Below are 19173 nucleotides of genomic sequence, written 5' to 3' on the forward strand. Positions count from 1 at the left end.
TATTCTAGGCACTGTACTTATTCTATGCTGTATTTTATGGCTTTGAGCGAAGCGTTACAAGGTTGATTGATGTGTTTTCGTAAGTGTAGTATCTGTGTGCACATCGTGGGCTTAAACAGGCACGTCGACAACACTGGCGTTTAAAGGGTAACTTATGGCGCGACGTAACCAACGTAACGTCAGCAATACCCGGAAACACTGCCGCTCCGGCGTCCCAAAGAATTACGTCATGATGACGTCACCGACACCATCTTGAATAATTTGCTAGTTCGGCGGCCTTTTAAAAGGGGCCGTAACTGAAGGTGAAATTGGCGCTAGTGTTCATGGAGATTCAAAATTAAAGCAGCCAATGGCAGCCTGCCGCCGTGCCGGCAAAGCGGTGCACCCCGCGCCGGCCGCGGAGGCCGCGCGCGCGCCGCGACGCTAGTTTTGAATTCCTCGAAAGTTCCGTTGTAGCATGGAGCGAGTGCTGAGAGCGGGCACCAGGCTGGCCGTGCAGGGAGGCTATGCTTGGCGGACACCTGCAAGTCTCCCGTTGTGGTTAGCGGGTCATTGCTCGCTCTTGAGACTTATCGGAGTGGTCGTTATGTCAGCCGTGCTCCGTCGCCGCCATACAGGAGCCCGTCCTAGTCGCCGGCCTTGATATGAAGTTTCGTGATGTTCCGTTACATGAAGCGAGCTTTGGCCGGCGTGTGGAGTTTTCGTGGTGTTTGCGTGTTGTGCGCTCTTGCCGCCGTGGTGGTTAACGGCACGCACCATTCGTACATCATGGAACGGTGCACGTATACTTCAAGACCGGCCGAGTTCCGCAAGATTCTTCGAGGTTCCGAAAAACTAAAGGTGAGCATGCGGCTTGCGTTCGCAGCCACACATTTACGAATTGCAGTTGGACAACACAGTTATTGTTTTTTTTAATTACGGCTGAATCATGAAAAGCACGATGTTGCAGTTAATGTCGCTGTTCCTAGAAGGAATGAAATGAAGAACTTGAGACTCATAGTTTAACTTTTGCGTCTATGACAGAACTGCGTGATGGAAGTGCGTTTTGCTTTTTTTGCCTGTTTATCACTCGCCATCGTTTAAGTACGCGTTCCTGAGACTGTATCGCAGCTTGCACTGAGCCGAGACGACGAAACTACGTTTGCCTCATGCGACTGCGTAATTTGTATCGTTGGAATTAATAGTTTTTAATTGCTTTATTTCAGGACGGAAACGTTTTCGGAGTATTCGAGAAGGCAAGAACTGATGCGTTTGCCCAAGGAGGGGTTAACAGCTGTAGAATCAGCGCTCTGCGAAGTCCCGATCCGCAACTCAAGTGGACCAGCTTTCTACCCTGCCCCCAGTGCTTCTTCTCGGTGCGTGAATATGCTATGTACTTACGGCTGAAGAAGTAGTTTGTGTGTTTATATATTGTCTCTGTTATTGCCTATGGAAAAACCGCTCTAAGGATTCATGTGTAGGCATGAGACATGTCCTGTATGCAGAATTTTACTGTTTGTGTTTATCACAATGAAGTGCTCAGTGTACCCAACATGACGTCCTCCCTTCAGTGGCGTTATATTCAGCTAGGCATTGTATTCGCGGTGAAAGAAAAGCTGCGTATATGCTTATTTCACCTGGTCGTTGAGTAATACGCTTTTCTTCGAATGTCATGTGCTGCTGCATAAACTGACCATGGCCTGCATCCCGTTGCCACCAACTAACTTTCAAGTAGTGTTCAAGTACCATATATTCTGTCTTGCTCTTTTTAGCGCAATGTACTACTTACTGTGCTAAATCTTATCTTTTTCATTTTGTTTATCTGGTGAAGGTGTCCAGCATTTCATGTATATTTGTGCAAAATCTGAGCAAATATGTAAGTGGTTGTTTTGTGTTTTGTATCATTTCAACGGTTAATAAGTAAATAATTGCAATATTATTTCATATTTACATATTTTGCTCTTCGTTATGTTTTTGTCATGCACTGACACTTCTTTAAACTACATGATTACCTCTCATCAGAGGCTCCTCTGCACTTTGCTGGGTATTGCACCAAATGAAAATCGTGTTTCTTATATGTGTGTACGTCAAACGGCCTACACTTTTCAATGTGTTCGATTTTTAATTTCTAAATTTTACAATGAACTTTTGTGTTTAGTCATGCACACACTGTGAATTCTTCCCTTCTGTTCTTCTCCTGAACTTGTATCGTGCCCCATTACATGCAAATCCTGAGTTTCGGAAACAGAACAATAAAAAGTGGTAACAGAAATGTTGTAGGTGGATTCATCCTTTATGCTCTAGCACATGCTGGCTGCGGGCAAACGCGAATGCGCGGCCTAGCACAGCACGCGCGCGAGGGCACACGAACAAAAAAAAAAAAATCCCGGCGTGGGGCATAGGAGAGGAGAAAAAGCAAGCGTACAAAATAAAAAACGGTGCGCGGCATGGGAGAGGAGGAAAAGCAAGCGCACAAAAAAAATAGAAAGAAAACGGCGCGCGGAGAGGGAGGAAGAGGGGGTGGAGGCGAGCGGCTGTTGTTACTGTTGCCCTGACGACGTAAGCAACGTAATCGCCACGTCATCGCCCTTTGAGCTTGGCGGCCTTCTGCAAGGGGCGTAACTCAATAGCGCTCTCGGCGCTGTCGGCGCTTGCGTCGGAGGAGCGTTTGAATTTCGCGTCCTATGGGAGGTATACGAAGAAACCGACCCTTGACGTCAGCCCTTACGTACTTACGTTCAGTACATACGTCAGTATTATCGAAACTAAGTGTACTTTATGGTGCAATATCATGTGAATACCGTACGTAACTTTCGTTAATGTATTCCTCCGGGGTCGAGCAACGCTTGAATATAGCTTGCCGATTCATAGGAATACAAATGTTTATTAGACTCTTATAAAAGCGGAGCCAGCACTGGAGCCGCAGAGGTTAATCTGATATGACACCTGTATCGTAGTACATATGTAGTGTTTATTGCTTTCTTGTAAAATTAGACAGCCGCACCGTGGCCGCACCACAACCACAATTGACCTTGCACCGACATTACGCCTGCATAGGCTGTTTTTCCAAACCAGTTTATAGACCAGGCGTGGCTCTGTGGTAGAATACCTGATTGTCACGCAGAATACTTGGGTTCCATTCCTGCTGCGATCCTAATTTTTATTCTTTCCTTTTGTTGTGTCAACGCTGCAGATGTTTTTCTTAACGCTCTCGCACTTAAATTACGAATGTCCGTTCTCCCTGTTCCTGGGTAGATATAAACTGTCAATCACCTGTGGCGCATACCCGTACAACCCGGCCCGTGGTAAACAAACGGGTATGCGCCACACGTGTCTGGAGGAAAGGGAAAGGGTTTGACGACGCACGCGACAGATTTTAGATGGGAAGAATCTTATGGCAGTTCAATCCGATGGCAGTGGTGGTGTGCGGCGTGATCACCCTTACTGCGCATGCGCAAACCCTCTCCACAAACACCTCCTCACCACTCCCCCTCTCTTGATTACCCCTCTCCACTACCCTCCCCGCTTCCCCCTCTCCTGGGCAACGCCGCGATGAGCCAACACCACCTAGAACTAGTTGGTGTTGGATGAGCGCCAGCGCATACGCGTCCCCTCCTCCTCTCCTACGATCCCCCCCCCCCTCGCGCGCCTGCTGACCGCGTTCTCCGCTCGCCGTGAGAATTAGCGGCCAGGCTAGAGGGAAGACACGACGCGCGTAGCGTTCCTCTTCGCGTTCCACGACGCGAGGTCGGTAGCATGCCCGACGAACGCCAACGGGACGCGATCGTGCAAGTGCTCCAGCTTCGCATCGCCTCATGGTCCCCTTTAGCGGGAGATGCTGTAATTTTTTTCATGTCATGACCCGACAGTCATATTCATCAAATCCTCTTACCCTCCCATGCCTATTTTGGTCTACACCAAGTTGAGGCGATCATGAGAGCACGTAGGCGGCTAGATAGATAGACAGATACGTAGATTGAAACGCCCAAAGTGCCAAAGGTTCGCTAAGAAATGCTTTGGATTTAGAACGCATGTATCGTGGCAGAAGCACAACTTTCATAGCAAAAGGCTACGCAAGTTTCCATTGTAGCTTCCTGCTATGAAACTGGCAGACGGCGATTTGTCCTTTCCATGAAATTTCCTCCACCTTGCAAGTAAGGCTTTCGCAGAGGTGGTCTGCCACTAATAAGTGGATAAAAGTTGAAGCAGTCTCAGATCACAGTTGCACAGATGGCGATTTCTGCGGTTTACACAGAACACCAGTGAAAAAACTCTTCACGAGTCCATGTAACCAAAGTTGTTCTGCAGGTGATGCCATGGCACAACATTGTTTTAGTACTTCTGATAGTTGCAATGATACAAAGCTTTACAGTAATCTAGCAGTCTGGTAGGCAGTTCATTTAACTGTGCCCATGTATGCCACACTGCAAAATCTAACGTAAAACCACGATATGATTATGAGGGACGCCGTAGTGGAGCAGTCCGGAAATTGTGGCCATCTGCGTGTTCTTTAACGTGCACCTAAATCTAAGTACACGATGCAAAAGACATAACAGTTTAAGAAATGGAACATTAAAAAAAAATGCAATCAAGTAATATGACAGACGCCTTTCGCAGGACATACCGTTGACCATTTTAAACTGTAGCACAAGAAACCACAGCTCAAAATAAAATGGGCACACATGCGTGCATGTTTTCTTACACTACAGTTTAAAACGGTCAACCTGTACCAACTCGACTAATTTCCCCGATTTACTTGAGGACATGCTGTCATTAAAGGGACTGTCTACTGCTTAGAGCATGTCTTTAGACTACAATAGGGATGAGGTATGTGTTACATTGACGAAAACGACACATACGACACATATTCAACAAACAAGAATGTTTTTATTTGGCTTTCCAAATGGTAAGCTGGTGAATTCAACTGCGTATGGTCATGTAACCCAAACCTTGCACAGGGCGATTCCTCTTGCTTAAAGTGATGTCACGCTTGAAACTACATCTCACTTGCTTTCACTAACTTTCCTTTGACCCAGAGATAATCTCTTTTGCACTTCCAGTCAGTACGTGCTGAAAAGTGGTGCTGCCTTCGTACAGATGAATAGAGTGGTGCATTAGTTTGTTCTCAACTGCGCACCCCTCGCGACATGGCAACAAACAACAGCACAAGCAGACTGTCACTTTTAGTAGTCAAAAATGCATTGTGCTGTTGAGGTGTACTAGTGCAGGCATCTTTACCACAATGCAACTGCTAGACCATTGCAGAACAGACTCGAAATTTCGAGAGCAGCGTCGAGAGAAAAACTCAGACTGTGCCTCTGGGAAATACAAGATTACAGGCGACTAAATCAAGAACGCAATCCAGAAAAAGGCAGAAGTTCAGGGGAAGATGGAAGCGAAGAGATGAGAAATTTGTGAACACGTGGTGTCACTGGAGCCAAACTTTCGACAGGTGGACTTTTCAAGGCTGCAACTCAACCAAGAACTTCTACAAACTAAGGTTGGCATTTTGACACTTTACCAATTAATCATCGAATGACTTCATTAAAAGGCTTATTGCCTCACGAATCAACTGCCACAAAAAATTTTTGAATCCGTCAAGTACGAGGGGAGTTACAGGGATTTGTCGCACGCTTTAACCCTTTGTGGGACGGTGGGACTCTTATGTCCCACTTTTTTCTTAGTCATGCTCTAACATTTAGCTTTAGATCAAAACCACTGAATCGATTGCTTTCAGACATTTAGTGCCACTGCGTGGATGTTCTGTAAAGTGGTTTTGGTAGTTGTTTTTATGGTATTTGCAAGGTGGCAGCACATGCCTGTGTTCTAAATGAACCATTCCGCTTGCGTGCGCTGTATACTTTTTTCAGCAGATTTTGGTGTGCTCTTCACCCAATTCAGCATAAGCAGTAAGCTTGAAAAGTTTATTTCATACTCATGAGTGCCTAAATGTGCTATTATGGTGGTTTTCTTTGTTCCTACCCATAGTGTTTCCTCGAAAATTTGTGCAATGCAAAGTTGACAACCTTTCAGTGATATATAGTCTAACATTGTGTGCAGCTGATTGCAGTATCCGATTTTCATTCTGCTTCACACAGGGAAGTCTCTGTCCGTGGAGGAAGCAGTTGAGCTACCTCCACGGACAAAAATGAGACTGTTGCAGGCATGCCCAGTACCCACATCTGTTGCTCGAGTGCCGTTAGTGAGTGGATGTACAATGGATATTGACCTTTTTGTGATAGAGAATAGGTCACTTGGGTTTATGGCATCATTTGTCGAGAGAAGAGTGAGCGATTTCTAGCCGACTTTGAGAATTAATTGTGAGTTCCAAGACGTGTGCTGTGCTATAATGTTGGGATCACGAGTTCTCAGGAGCCTCGACTACCGATCAGCACAGCTATATAAAAGGGCCCAGACACATTTTTTCAGCATAGTCAGAAAATGCTGCCGAGTGGTAGTCGAGGCTCCCGAGAACACGCGAGCCAAACATTATAGCGCAGCACACGGCTTGGAACTTAGAATTAATTCTCAAAGTCGGCTAAAATCTCTCCCTCCTCTTTCTACAAATGATGTCACCTACCCAAATTCACGGCCATTGGCTGATTTGAGCATCGTGCGCTGCATAGTTAAGAGCCCGACGCAGGAGGCCACCAAGTGCCCGTGCGTGCACTCACAATCACATTCAAAGTAAGCCATGCGTCCGAAGAAAAATAAGAAAAAAGAAAAAGTGCTTAAGGTCATCACGCGCATGTGACGCAACTTCTTTCTCCCGTGCCATCCCTCCCTGCTTAGCTTCCAGCGCGCTCGTCGGGACGAGAAGAGAGAAAGCAATTAAAGCATGCGACAAATCTCTAACTCTGCTCATACTTAGCAGATTCTAAAACTTTTTGCAGCGGTCGATTCTCGAGGCAATAAACTCCTTTAATGAAACCATTCGATGGTTACCTGAAAAAGTGTTGCAGGGCCCCTTAAAGACGCTCTCCCCTGCAGGCACAAAGGCCGCACACCCAAGCAGTTGCTGAGACGAAGGCTGTGTGCTACTCTCTCGCTGGGGACGAGGGACATCTTGTAGCTCTCAAACAAATGCTCCCCGCGTCCCCATGGGGAGCAACTGCAGTGCTTAACACAAAGCAACCATTCCTGTGGAAACTCTAAGCACCTCCAGCTTCTAGTGTTTACCGACATAGCACTGCCATTATGTCCAGTAATTGGGACCGGCATAATGAAATGATTCTCTGCCAACGTCATTCATTTTCATTTTCACACTTCATTAGCGGTCATAGTGCTGTTCTGCCAGCATTAACTAGATTGGCTGGCCATAGACAATGGATAAGTGGCACAAAATTTAAGAGAATCACTACATTGTGCTGGCCCAGAATAGCGGGTACTGATAAAGTGTTTCAAAAGACTCTTAGTGGACTTTAGTGCAAAAAAACAAGGACAAAGAAAGACCTTGCAGGCAAAAAAAAAGAAAAGAAAACCACATGTTTAGACACTTTAAATGGCAGTCTTTCTACAGCACAACAAAACAGAAGGTCCTCGAAAACAGTAGACAGTCCCTTTTAAGTTTAGATGTCATCACAACAGAATGTACAGCTTATTAACAACAGATAGAAAGTAACTGTTTTTATTTTATGAAAGCAGGCTTCAAGAACAATGGATTAGTAATTTTCTTGACAACAATCCTGATGCTAGACCTTACGGTCCTCTCTTCAAATACCAGATCAGCCTTCTCACACTCTTCTTTTTTTCCCTTCCGTAAAACCTTGCAAGGCCAGTTGTTTAGTCCTAAGCAAAAATAGTTTGTCTTCCAAGATCATGGTGGATCACATGTTTTGAATTTACAATCACAGGCAAAATCCATTCTCCATTTTTTCTTTACAGAGTGGCATTCAGGACCTGCACAATAAAAAAAAAAAATGTTAGCATGGTTCCAATTTCCAATACTTGCACACTTGGGAAAGTAACAGCTTTCAAGCAGTAAAAGAATAGTGGCTAGGTTAAAGCTTTTGCTTCCTTTAACTTCAACTAATGGTTTGAATATTTAAACCATGTATTGCTGTTAACAAATACATAATCACGTGCTACACAATACAAATAGTTCAGTTGAACCCATGTACATCAATTGAAGTTTGGCATAATCAGAAGGCCTCCTCAAAGGGGCCTCTCACCAAACTTTCGAACTGCAAATGAACAAGTGCAGTGTGTAGATCACAATGTGGTTATTGTGTCTCCGAAGTATATTACAGCTGCACGGGACAAAAATGGCCTAAATTTCTAACAGAATGACGCACACGCTTCCTTTCTATGAAACCATGCTTTACACTAGAAGAATTTGTTCCTGGGCGAGTTGGTGCCCAAGTTTGCTAAACATGTTATTTCCGGCGCAATGCTTGAAACATGAAGATAGGACAGAGAAAGAGAGAGATGACTGCCAAAGACAGATGGGTGCTCATCTGTCTCTTTCTCTGTCCTATCTTCATGTTTCAAGCATTGCGCCAGAAATAACATGTTTAGCAAAGATGCCTTACACAAATGCGCTACGCAGTTAAGACTGCAAATTGGGCTAGATGAATTTAGATTTAGTTCGTTTCTTTTCTGCATCCTTTTGCATGCGCTGTCAGTTTTACACCTTCCACCATGCCTACGTAACACACACTGCTTAAAATGCACCTCGCTATGCAATGATCACGGCACGCTGGCTTGGTTTACGATCGGATGCAGAACGCACAATGCTGCCACTGGAAATGCTCTGTGAAGCAAGATAAAAAAAAAGTGTAGGGGGGGGGGGGGTGCAGGGGAGGCTTGACACATGAACGTAAATGACACGGACCCCTGGCTCTAGCACATAAAGTTGACTTGTTAAACGAAACGGAACCTGAAGGGACCAGGAAAATATGTTCCATTTAACAGAAGTTCCATTTACTAAGAGATGAACTAGAGTGCAGAATTCAAGTACAAAACCAATCATGTTAAAGGGAGTTGTTTCATTACACGCATTTATTCGAATTTAGGCCGATAGTTTTTTCGAAATTTCTTTGTATCAAACTCCAGGGTCGGCTTAGATTCGAGGATTTCGAAAAACGCACCATTTTTCATCGAGTCTCGCTTCGAGTGGGCTGTGTGTGGCGTAGCTCAATGGCATCAAACGAGCGTAGTCATTATAGTGCGGCATATAAAAGGAAAGTTGTGCTAGCCGCGGAGTCGTCCTCCAACGTTCAAGCCGGGTGGGACTTTGGAGTGGACGAAAAGAATGTTCGTTGCTGGAGGGGCCAACGGGAGAAGCTCTTCGTGTGCGCCGCAACAAGGATGGCTTTTACCGCTCCACGGAAAGGCCGTCACCCTGAAATGGAGACGGCAGTGGCCGACTTCATTCGGACGCAGCAAGCAGCTGCCCTTCCAGTGACAACGGAAGTGCTCCAGGCGACGGCGAGGGCGCTTTCAAGGGAGCAAGGTGTTTCGGCGGCAGACTTCAAAGCCAGCCGAGGCTGGCTGCAGAAATTCATGAAGCGCTTTGGCTTCAGCCTCCGTCGTCGCACCTCAATCGCCCAAAAGTTACCGGCTGACTATGAAGAGAAGTTGCTGGAGTTCCAGCGTTTCGTGCTTCGGAAGAGAGAAGCGAGAGTGTATCTGTTAGGCCAAATCGGCAACGCGGACCAAACGCCGGTGTATTTTGATATGCCGGTGGCGTACACAGTCTCAGAAAAAGGGGCCAAGGAAGTGAAGGTGCGCTCTGCGGGCTATGAAAAGCAGCGCACGACTGTGATGCTGTGCTGCACAGCGGACGGGCACAAGCTCCCTCCTTATATCGTTTTTAAGAGGAAGACGCTGCCTGCCAAAGAGGCCTTCCTGCGAAACGTCATTGTGCGGGCCAACGAGAACGGCTGGATGACCAGCGCCATGGTCGAGGAGTGGCTGAATATCGTATGGTGGCGGCGTCCAGGCGCCCTTCTGTGCAAGCATTCTCTCCTTGTGCTGGACTCGTACCGCGGGCACTTGACCAACAGGGTCAAGGCTGCGCTGGCTGAAATGGACACCAACCTCGCCGTGATACCGGGTGGTATGACGGGCCAATTGCAGCCACTTGATGTTTGCATCAACAAGCCGTTCAAGGATCGCCTGCGGGGATTATACACGGACTGGTTAAGCACCGAGGACCACCAGCTGACGCCGACGGGCCGCATCAAGCGGGCATCACTGTCTCAGTTGGCAGGCTGGGTGGCTGCAGCGTGGGACGACATCCCAGGAACTTTGATCGTGTGCTCTTTCAAGGAGTGCGGCATATCAAATGCGCTTGATGGCACCGAGGATTGCGCACTGTTTGAGGACAGCGACAAAGAGATCAGCGACGACGACTCGAATGAGCGCGGCATCTTGATGATGAACCAACTGCTCAGTTTCATCTTCATATTTTCAATAAATGTTTTCTCTTTGTGAATTTTACCCAGCCTACATTCGAGGTAAGTTTTTTTTTTTTTCGGGCTTCGGACTTTAGAGGGTAGGCTTAGAATCGGGGTCGGCCTAGATTCGAGTAATTACGGTAAGCAGCAGTTCCGTTTAACAGATTTCCGTTCACTGAGAGTCTACTGTAATAAAACACGGGAATGAAATGGCACTTGCACATGCTAGCCTAGGCAAAGGGACAAGTGTTTGTTGACAGTGGTGATGGCTTCCCAGCGGCATCATAATGGGACAGTTTAATTTATTCAAATTCCACCAATAATGAACAAATTTGACAAAAAAATCTTTCAGGTGAACACTTTCTTAGACAGCACCTTACAATTTCCTGTGTCCTGTTACCAAAACTGCAATATCTATACTGCTATTCCCGAGGGGAAATACTGGTGCACAGCTGGCCCGTCATAAATACATACCATATGAATTTATTTATAACTAAGCCAGAACAATAAACAAAAAAGCAGGACAGCAAACCAACACTCAATGAAGAAATGGCATGACTGAATAGTCACTGCTGCCAGTTTATTGGAGGCACTGCCCAGTGATGTCATTAGTGCCTCCAGATGGACACAAGTAGTACTATAACATTCTCACGTCGGAACGAGTAGGTGGACAATACATGTACAGTAAAAGCTCATTAATTTGTAAAATCGGATAATTCGGACGTGTTCACTGGTACCAGCCTGCATATGCATTGTTTAATGGCATCAAACTCTCGTTAATTCAGTCATATTTGGTCGGATGATCCTCGGAGCCTGCTGAGCGCAAAGTGTTGCAAAACAGCGAAAATGGTGTTTGCGGACAACCAAATCGAGGCAGTGCAGTCAGCATTGCTATCTTCATCAGTTAGTGACCATGATTTTGTTCACATGCAGCTCCGGCACTGAGCAGCTTTGTTTTGACTTGGCGCAATGTCACAAAACTCGAGCATGGCAGAAGCTGTTGAAGATGAGCTTTCAACCACGGTTCACGTGCTGGCATAAAACTCGTTTACTACATCGTGATGGACAAACGATCAGTTGCCGGCCATTTTACCAGTGAAAAAAAAAAACTATTGTCATGTGCGCGTGGTGGTGGTGGCGGTACGTAATAAGGGAGGGTTGCAGAGCCAGTTTCAGGCGAGTCTTGCGCCGCGGTCACATTGTCAACGAAGTCGCAGGATGACGAAAATTGAAGACTTTACAACTTTACACTGCTCTTACACAAAATAACTACATACAGGATTTATGTGTTCCTCAAGAAAATAAAAGTGTATTGATGTAACAGACATTTTTTTTATTGTTTTCTGGATAATTCAGCATTCAGTTAATTAAGACATTTTTTCCGGTCCTATGAAATTCAAATTAACGAGCTTTTACTGTAATGAATGGCCATGTAACAGTGGGTGCACCAAGGTGTACATGTGGCTCCATAGATTGATGGCTTCTGTGCCACTGCAGCAGTTGGTAAAACTTAAAGCTCGGAAATGGCTTGATTACTCAAAAATTCTATTTAATGATAGCGCAGGCTGAAGACAGGGACAACAGAAAAGGCACACTCAAAAAAGTTGTCTGCAAATCAATGTAGTTGCATTTGGGCAACCTGTAGGTGTTTAACCCTTTGAGGGTTTTTGCCGTACACGTACGGCATCACCTAACAGGCACCAAAGGGTTTTTGCCGTACATGTACGGCATTGCCTGTATGTTTGGTTGATGGCTGTCTGATGCTGATGGCTGTCTGGTTTCTAATCTCTCAAAGGGTGACTGCTTGTGACTCTCTCATTTATTGCTCCCCGGGGCACGATTACATCTGTTACTGTGCGGCACTAAATTACACGGACGACGCCACTGTGGTTGCGTTTCCTGTGTTGGGGACTCGGAAAACTAACTCTGTCTCATTGGCGATAATACGAAGGATTATTACTATAGCTTTTTCACTCGTTTTGCTTTCCGGACGGGCACACAACCATACAATTTTCTTCCATGCGCTCACTCATGCAGTTCGCTTATGCTATGGAAGTGCGCACCGATTGCTCCGCTGCTAGCGAGTCGAGCGACGATTCTTCCCAAGTGTATTTTTGTATGTCTGTGAGCTATGTTTAATACAACGCATAATTTTTATTTGAAATCAAGGCTTCGATGGATGCCCGTCTGGTCGAGAAGAATCATTAAATAAAAAGACGAAGACGCCGACCACAAGAGATAAAAAAAAATTAATGTCTTGTGGTCGGCGTCATCTTTTTATTCAATAATTTTTATTTATAAAAATCACCAGTTTTTTTTAGGATTTCGCTTGATGTTACTCACGAATAAACCATGTGTATGTAACAACAAAAACGATTTTTTTTTCGTCACTTTACAGTCACACAGAATAATTTTACAATTTTTTTAACACGAAAGTGTTTTATGCCAGGGTCTACCAAAACTTCAGCGACGTATTTCCGTCACGGAAATGATGTTGAAAAAATGTACACCATCAGATGGCAAAGAAAAAAAGTTCCGTCAACGGGCATCAAACCCAAAACGGCTCGGTCCGTAAGAACAGATGCCGGGCACGCTATCCACTGCGCCACAGTCACAGACTCCAGACGCTTTACAAATAGTACGCCTTTTATATCTCACACTCTCCTCTCACAGTGCTCTCGGTCGGCGGGGTGGTGTTGCCCTCTATGAGCGGTAAAGTAATGTAATTCATCATTACTGTGGCCTCCGCGATTAGCACCTGCAACGCTTGCTGCTAAACGTCCGTCCCATTCGACGCGTTTTCAATAGAATTGCAATTTTGTCAATGCCTTAACACACCGTGAGGTGGCGATCTTAGCCCGAGCGTCGTAAAGGCGTCGGTCTCGCTCATAGCATCACGCTAATCCAAACCAAAAATACCTCTGCGACGCGCGCCTGCCTCACCTGGCTGTAGTACCGCGTTCCCCGCTTCCGCTCCCCCCGAGAAAAATCGCGGCCGGGCTACAGGGGTGGCGCGACGCGCTTTGAGTTTCCGTCTAGTCCGGCCGTGGTGTTCAATCGCACTTTAACATGCCGCGGGATGGCGACCAAGTTCTGCGACGCTCTTCTGGCTATCACACCTCGTTCTCTGATTACGCTTTCACCGTTAACTACTACAGCTACCACAAGGGTTTATTTAATCATTGAACGTGTACGTTAGTCGTCGGGATGGAGATGAACCACTTTGCATCAAAGTGGGTGCATCAACGTTAAACGGTGCTATAGCTGCTAGACATCTATATACATTGTGCAGACTCTCTCATATAAATGTATAACAAACATTCAACTACTTCTGCAAGGACACGTTTTACCTTCGTGTTATTCCGATTCCTATGACGGAGGGATCAACTATGTTTTTTTCTTAAATAGAATCGTCTGAAGAATTTATTTCAGCAAAAAAAAAAAATTACATCTTTTTGGACTGCATTTAGCAAAAAATTCGACCCTCAAAGGGTAGGTCTACTGGTGGACACCGAGTGGGTTTTGCAGGGTCAAAGCATCACCGACACTGATGAAGGGGATCTAGTGAAGTTGAGCATGTGGAAGGACATGTATATTAAATTCAGAGGACACAATGCACTTAGTCAAAGGTACTATACGTATGAGGCCCACTCAAATGGATACAGTAGAACCCCGCTGATACGTTTTTGAAGGGACCATAGGAAATAAACGTAAGAGACGGGAAACGTAAGAGCCGAAAAACAGGAAAAACGACAAAATATTTAGTGGTACACAATTTTATTTCAATGCTTACGAGCAGCATGAAAATTGGCGCGCTCAGCCGCGATCTAGTCAATGTATAGAAACACGGAGCTGGGGACGGCCTCATCCACAGAAATGTAATGAACGTATGTGATCTTTTTAACACCAACATCTGTAGGCATGAAAGAACTAAGCACACGCAATCACGACCAGCGCGGCGAGTCTGACCGTGAACCGCGCGCACGACCATGCGAGCTCCAACCAGCTCGAACTCCTCCCGTCCTCCGACAAATAACGATGATGATGAGTCTACGCCAACGCGATGGCAGAAGTGAATGCCAATCTCGAAGGCCTTGCTTTCGCAGGCAATTACGTCATAGACGCCATGTTTGTGCAATACAAATCTCAAAAGGCTATACTTTTGTCAATAGTAAATGCCAATCTCAAAGGCCTTGCTTTCGCGAGCAGTTACATCATAGACGCCATGTTTGCAATACGAATCTCGAAGGCCATGCTTTTGTTTGCATCAATTGAAAGATCCTGTTGCTTGCGCCTCTCATGCGGCTAATATTACGGGCAAACCAGGCCAAGCTGCGTGAAAATGCACCATGGCCGCTCTCTTCGGTAGTCACTCGGTCGGCTCCGAGCGCACTTCGCGACGTATCATACGGGAACGGTCCGACAGTTACGACGTAACAGCGGAGTTACCAATACATTGTATCCTATGGGAGCTATGCCGGGTCCGGCGGAAAACGACGTCACAGCCGGGAAAACGCAGCAGTGAGGAACGTAACAGTGGGGTTCTACTGTATAATAAAGTGACCACCCTCACAGAGCTGTAAATAACCACACACCTGGAGTCACACTTTAGAGCAAGCATAGTATTTAAAGAGTATTATCCAAAGTGCATATTAAATTTAAAGCAGATGTTGCCCGACTAAAACGGTGGAAGAATAAGTCCTGCTCCAGCGAGGTGCTGTGCCAGATGTCATGTCAAGACAAAAGGAAGCTATTCCTGATAAACTGTGACGATCAACTGTGATAAGACTAGAGAAAGTTCAAACACTACTTTGTCCCGAGTTGCAACTGAACTCAAGGTAACACAAAGAACCAGAGGCTGCACCTTGCTACATGTTTGGTTAGTTCAGACACAATTACTTGCACTGTTCCAGTGAACATATCAGACAAAAAGTAAAAAAAAAATCTACATAAGAGAGCAATGTCACAGAAAATTGCTGCTAGGTATAGAACTGCTGACCTACCGCACACACTGCCCTTCTGGTGAAAGGGGTCATTTGTCCATGAACCACGGCTTCCCGTCATGAGTGCGCCGGCGTGTCAGTATCTCACAGCCAGTATCTGTCACAAGCAGTGTCTGCTCAAACTGAGCCGAGCGCTTGCCGTCCGCTGTTACTGCTGTCCAGTTGTCAGGCCACACCTCGTCGTGCCACGTCCCTGCATGTACAAGGATGAGGGCAGGTCAGCAGCATGAAGTCGAAGAAGCGAATTTCCCCCACGTAAAGAAAAGAAAAAGCGATTTGATGGCATAAGTATTAAAGGACGCCAAAATGGAAACCTCAAGATGTTTTTGTTGTTTGACTGTCCTATATACGGGGGCACTTCCGACTGATTATTAGTGCCCAACGTTTGCTTTAAGATATTTTAACCTGGTTTTAAAGTAAGTGTGAGTGCTCATCTGAGTTGGCAGCACCTCACGGCATCACCACTGGTATAACGTGGACCGAGGCCTCATGTGACAATCCACGAGTAAACAAGTACCGTCGACGTCGGAGAAGATTTGCGGGGCGTGCACATTACCATGACTGGCATCCGGCGAGGACTATTATCCCTCTTGTTCTGTTGCATGGGCGATGACCATGCAGCGCTTGTCCTGTGTGTTTCCTTTCCGTCGCCATCCGTTTTTTGCGCTGTTTATTTCAATTATTTCAAGGACCCAGTGAATGGTCGCACACATCAAAGGTTCACGCTAGAGATGTGCGAATAGCAAAATTTTGAATGCTAAAATGAATTCGAATATTAAAATTTGAGTGTGAATCGAATAGAATATTTTAAAAATATTTCTCGAATCACGTCACCCAGGAAAAGCTTATACGGGCTGAAAATGGGAGAAATATCCCGACTTCGATGACAAGCTCCCACCCAGGCATTCTCAAGCAGCTCCTTATAGACCGAGCTTATCAAAGTAACAGCCCTTCAATAGGCACACGATCGAGGCGTTTCCACAAGTGACCTCAAAATCGGATTGCTGAATGAAAGGAGCTACCAGCACAACAAATTTCACTTAATACGAGGGCACACTGTGCTTAGCACTTTTATGCTGCACTATTTCTAGTCTGAGCGCAGTGGTCGAGCTACCTTGCCTAAAATAGCATCAGAGTGCGGTGATAACCGTTAACCTTTTTGATAGGTCGAAGTGTGCGAGGAGAATTGGAGTTACGCGCATTATTTAGAAGCGCAGTGATTTGATTTTTAGCTAATGAAACTGTTGGTACGAATTGTTGGTACGCGTGAGCGACGCAGAGACGAGGCGTGTTGTTGAGAGTCTCGGTACCAACTAGCTTTATTTCTCGGCGAACTGGTTTTCCTTCTCTCCCTCTCCGCGCCTCCTTCGTGCCTTTGTTACGGCGCAGAGGGAGGAAAGGGAATGTCGTTCTTCCTCACGCTGGCAGCGCCACGGCTTCACTGCGGCGCATTTAGAGTTCACCACAGTACTCCCCCCCTAGTGAGAGCACGAGCGAAATGAAACGCGGCTACAGGTTGAGGCGATTTGGCGCACCTGTCCGTCTTCCACTGCGTGTGTGATATTTTTCAGTCACTTGGGTGTCCGTCGCTGGTGTGGGATGTGGCGCTGTTCGGCAGGTTTCAGGTGGAAGGGCGGAGGTTGCTGTCGTGGACTGGTTGGTCTCCATGTGTGCCGGCTTAACTCTGTCCAATGACACCACTTCCTGGCGGCCATGCCTTTCGATGGTAATCGTTTTTCTCCCGTGGCGGAGAACTCTGAAGGGTCCATCGTACGGTGCTTGTAGTGATCTTCGCACTACATCGTTGCGCAGAAAGATGTGGCTACACGACTCGAGTTCGCTGCTCACATATATGCTTCTTTCTGTGGGCTGTCGTGGAGGTGTCGGTCGAAGTTTTGTCATGATGTGACGTAGGCGAGATGCGTAGTCGCCAGCAGGAATGTGGGTCTGTTGTTGGTCAGGCACAAAGAACTCGCCAGGCAGACGCAGGGTTGTGCCGTAGACAAGTTCTGCAGCGCTGCAGCCGACGTCCGCCTTGAAAGCAGTGCGTATGCCCCAGAGTACAATGGGCAGTGCTTCGACCCAGGAGTGTTCTTCGCTTGCCATGAGTGCGGCTTTCAACTGTCGGTGGAATCGCTCAACCATTCCATTACTCATCGGATGGTAGGCAGTCGTTCTGATGCGCGAAGCACCGATGAGCTTTGTTAGACTGGCGAATAATGCGGACTCGAATTGGCTTCCTCTGTCGGTTGTAATGGATGATGGCACGCCAAAGCGACAGAGCCAGTGACTGACGAAAGCACGGGCAACAGTTTCGGCTGTGATGTCTGGCATGGGAACAGCCTCTGCCCAACGCGTGAAACGGTCAACACAAGTTAGCAGATACATTTGGCCCTGACAGGGTGGCAACGGCCCGACGATGTCGACGTGTATGTGGTCAAATCGAGCATCTGGCCCGGGAAACGTCTCCAACGGTGTCACGGTGTGACGCTGTACCTTGGAGCGCTGGCATGCGAGGCACTCACGAGTCCATTGTCGGGAATCGTGGTTGATGCCGGGCCATACGAAACGTGCCGTTAGGAGCTTTTGCGTAGCTCGGATTCCCGGGTGTGACATCTCGTGTAGCGATGCGAATACCTCGCGACGGAAGTGCATGGGCACAAATGGTCGTGGCTTGCTAGTAGACGTGTCGCAGCAAAGCCCTTCTGTACCTGGCAAGGGTAACCACTGCAGGTTTAGTGACGTCGACGTTTCTTGTAGGCGGCGCAATTCGTCGTCATCCCGTTGAGCAGCCGCCATTTTGCTGAGATCTATTCCTGTGGGACAGGTTATGGCGCTGACCGGGCTGCGCGAAAGGGCATCGGCGACAGCGTTGTCGACTCCTTTGATGTGGCGGATGTCCGTGGTAAATTCAGATATGTATGACATCTGCCGCAGTTCGCGGGCTGTATGGGCGCCCCCCTCAGCATTCAGTGAACGCAAGGCATACATGAGAGGCTTGTGGTCCGTCAAGACAAAGAATTCGGTACCTTCTAGGTAATGCCGGAAGTGCCGGATTGTCGCGTAGAGGGCCAGCAGTTCGCGCCCGAAGGTGCTGTACCGCTGTTCGGTGGATGTCAGTTTCCGGGAAAAGAAAGCGATTGGTCGCCACACTCCTTTGATGAGTTGTTGAAGTGCGGCACCCACAGCTACGTTCGATGCGTCGACCATGACGCACTGCGGAACTCCCGGTTGCGGGTAAGTGAGAAGCGCGGCGTCGGCAAGACGTCTCTTGATCTCTTGGAAGGCCGCTTGGGCGCCCTCCGTCCAGTAGAGCTCCTTAGCGGCATCCTTTGTATCCTTAGCGGCACCTTCGTGTGTCGACAGCAGGAGGTGGAGAGGCTGTAGAATAGTGGCACACTGGGGGATGAAACGGCGGTAGTAGTTCACGAGACCAAGGAACTCACGGAGCTGACGTTTAGTGCTGGGTTGTGGGAACTGCTCGACAGCTTTAACCTTGTCTGGATGAGGTTTAATTCCGGAGTTCGAGATGACGTGGCCAAGAAACGTCAGCTTGTGCACCCCAAACTCAGACTTGTCCGTGTTCACCAGTATTCCATGCTCTGCCAGGCACTGAAACACGGATCGCAGATGCACCTCATGTTCATCTGGTGTGCTGCTTGCGATGAGTAGATCGTCGAGGTACGCATGACAGAAGTCGAGGCCGTGCAAAACGCCGTTAATAAAGCGCTGGAATGTCTGTCCGGAGTTTCTCAAGCCGAAAGGCATGCGGAGGAACTCGAACAGGCCGA

At 47.1% G+C, this 19173-nt stretch overlaps 1 protein-coding gene across 1 annotated transcript in view; it reads right to left on the bottom strand.

Moving 5' to 3' along the window:
- Positions 1-7593: 7593 nt before the first annotated feature.
- The window catches only part of LOC119391550 (methionine aminopeptidase 1), a 43322-nt gene continuing 31742 nt past the window's right edge, over positions 7594-19173 (bottom strand). The window contains exons 13-14 of the mRNA XM_037659232.2: positions 15383-15575; positions 7594-7878 (exon numbers count right to left, since the gene is read on the bottom strand). Of these exons, the coding sequence (XP_037515160.1) occupies positions 15412-15575 (164 nt within the window). The 3' untranslated portion in view covers positions 7594-7878; positions 15383-15411. The remainder of the gene's footprint in view (positions 7879-15382; positions 15576-19173) is intronic.

The sequence above is a fragment of the Rhipicephalus sanguineus genome, chromosome 1 (genome assembly GCF_013339695.2).
Source record: "Rhipicephalus sanguineus isolate Rsan-2018 chromosome 1, BIME_Rsan_1.4, whole genome shotgun sequence".
Lineage (NCBI taxonomy): Eukaryota > Metazoa > Arthropoda > Arachnida > Ixodida > Ixodidae > Rhipicephalus > Rhipicephalus sanguineus.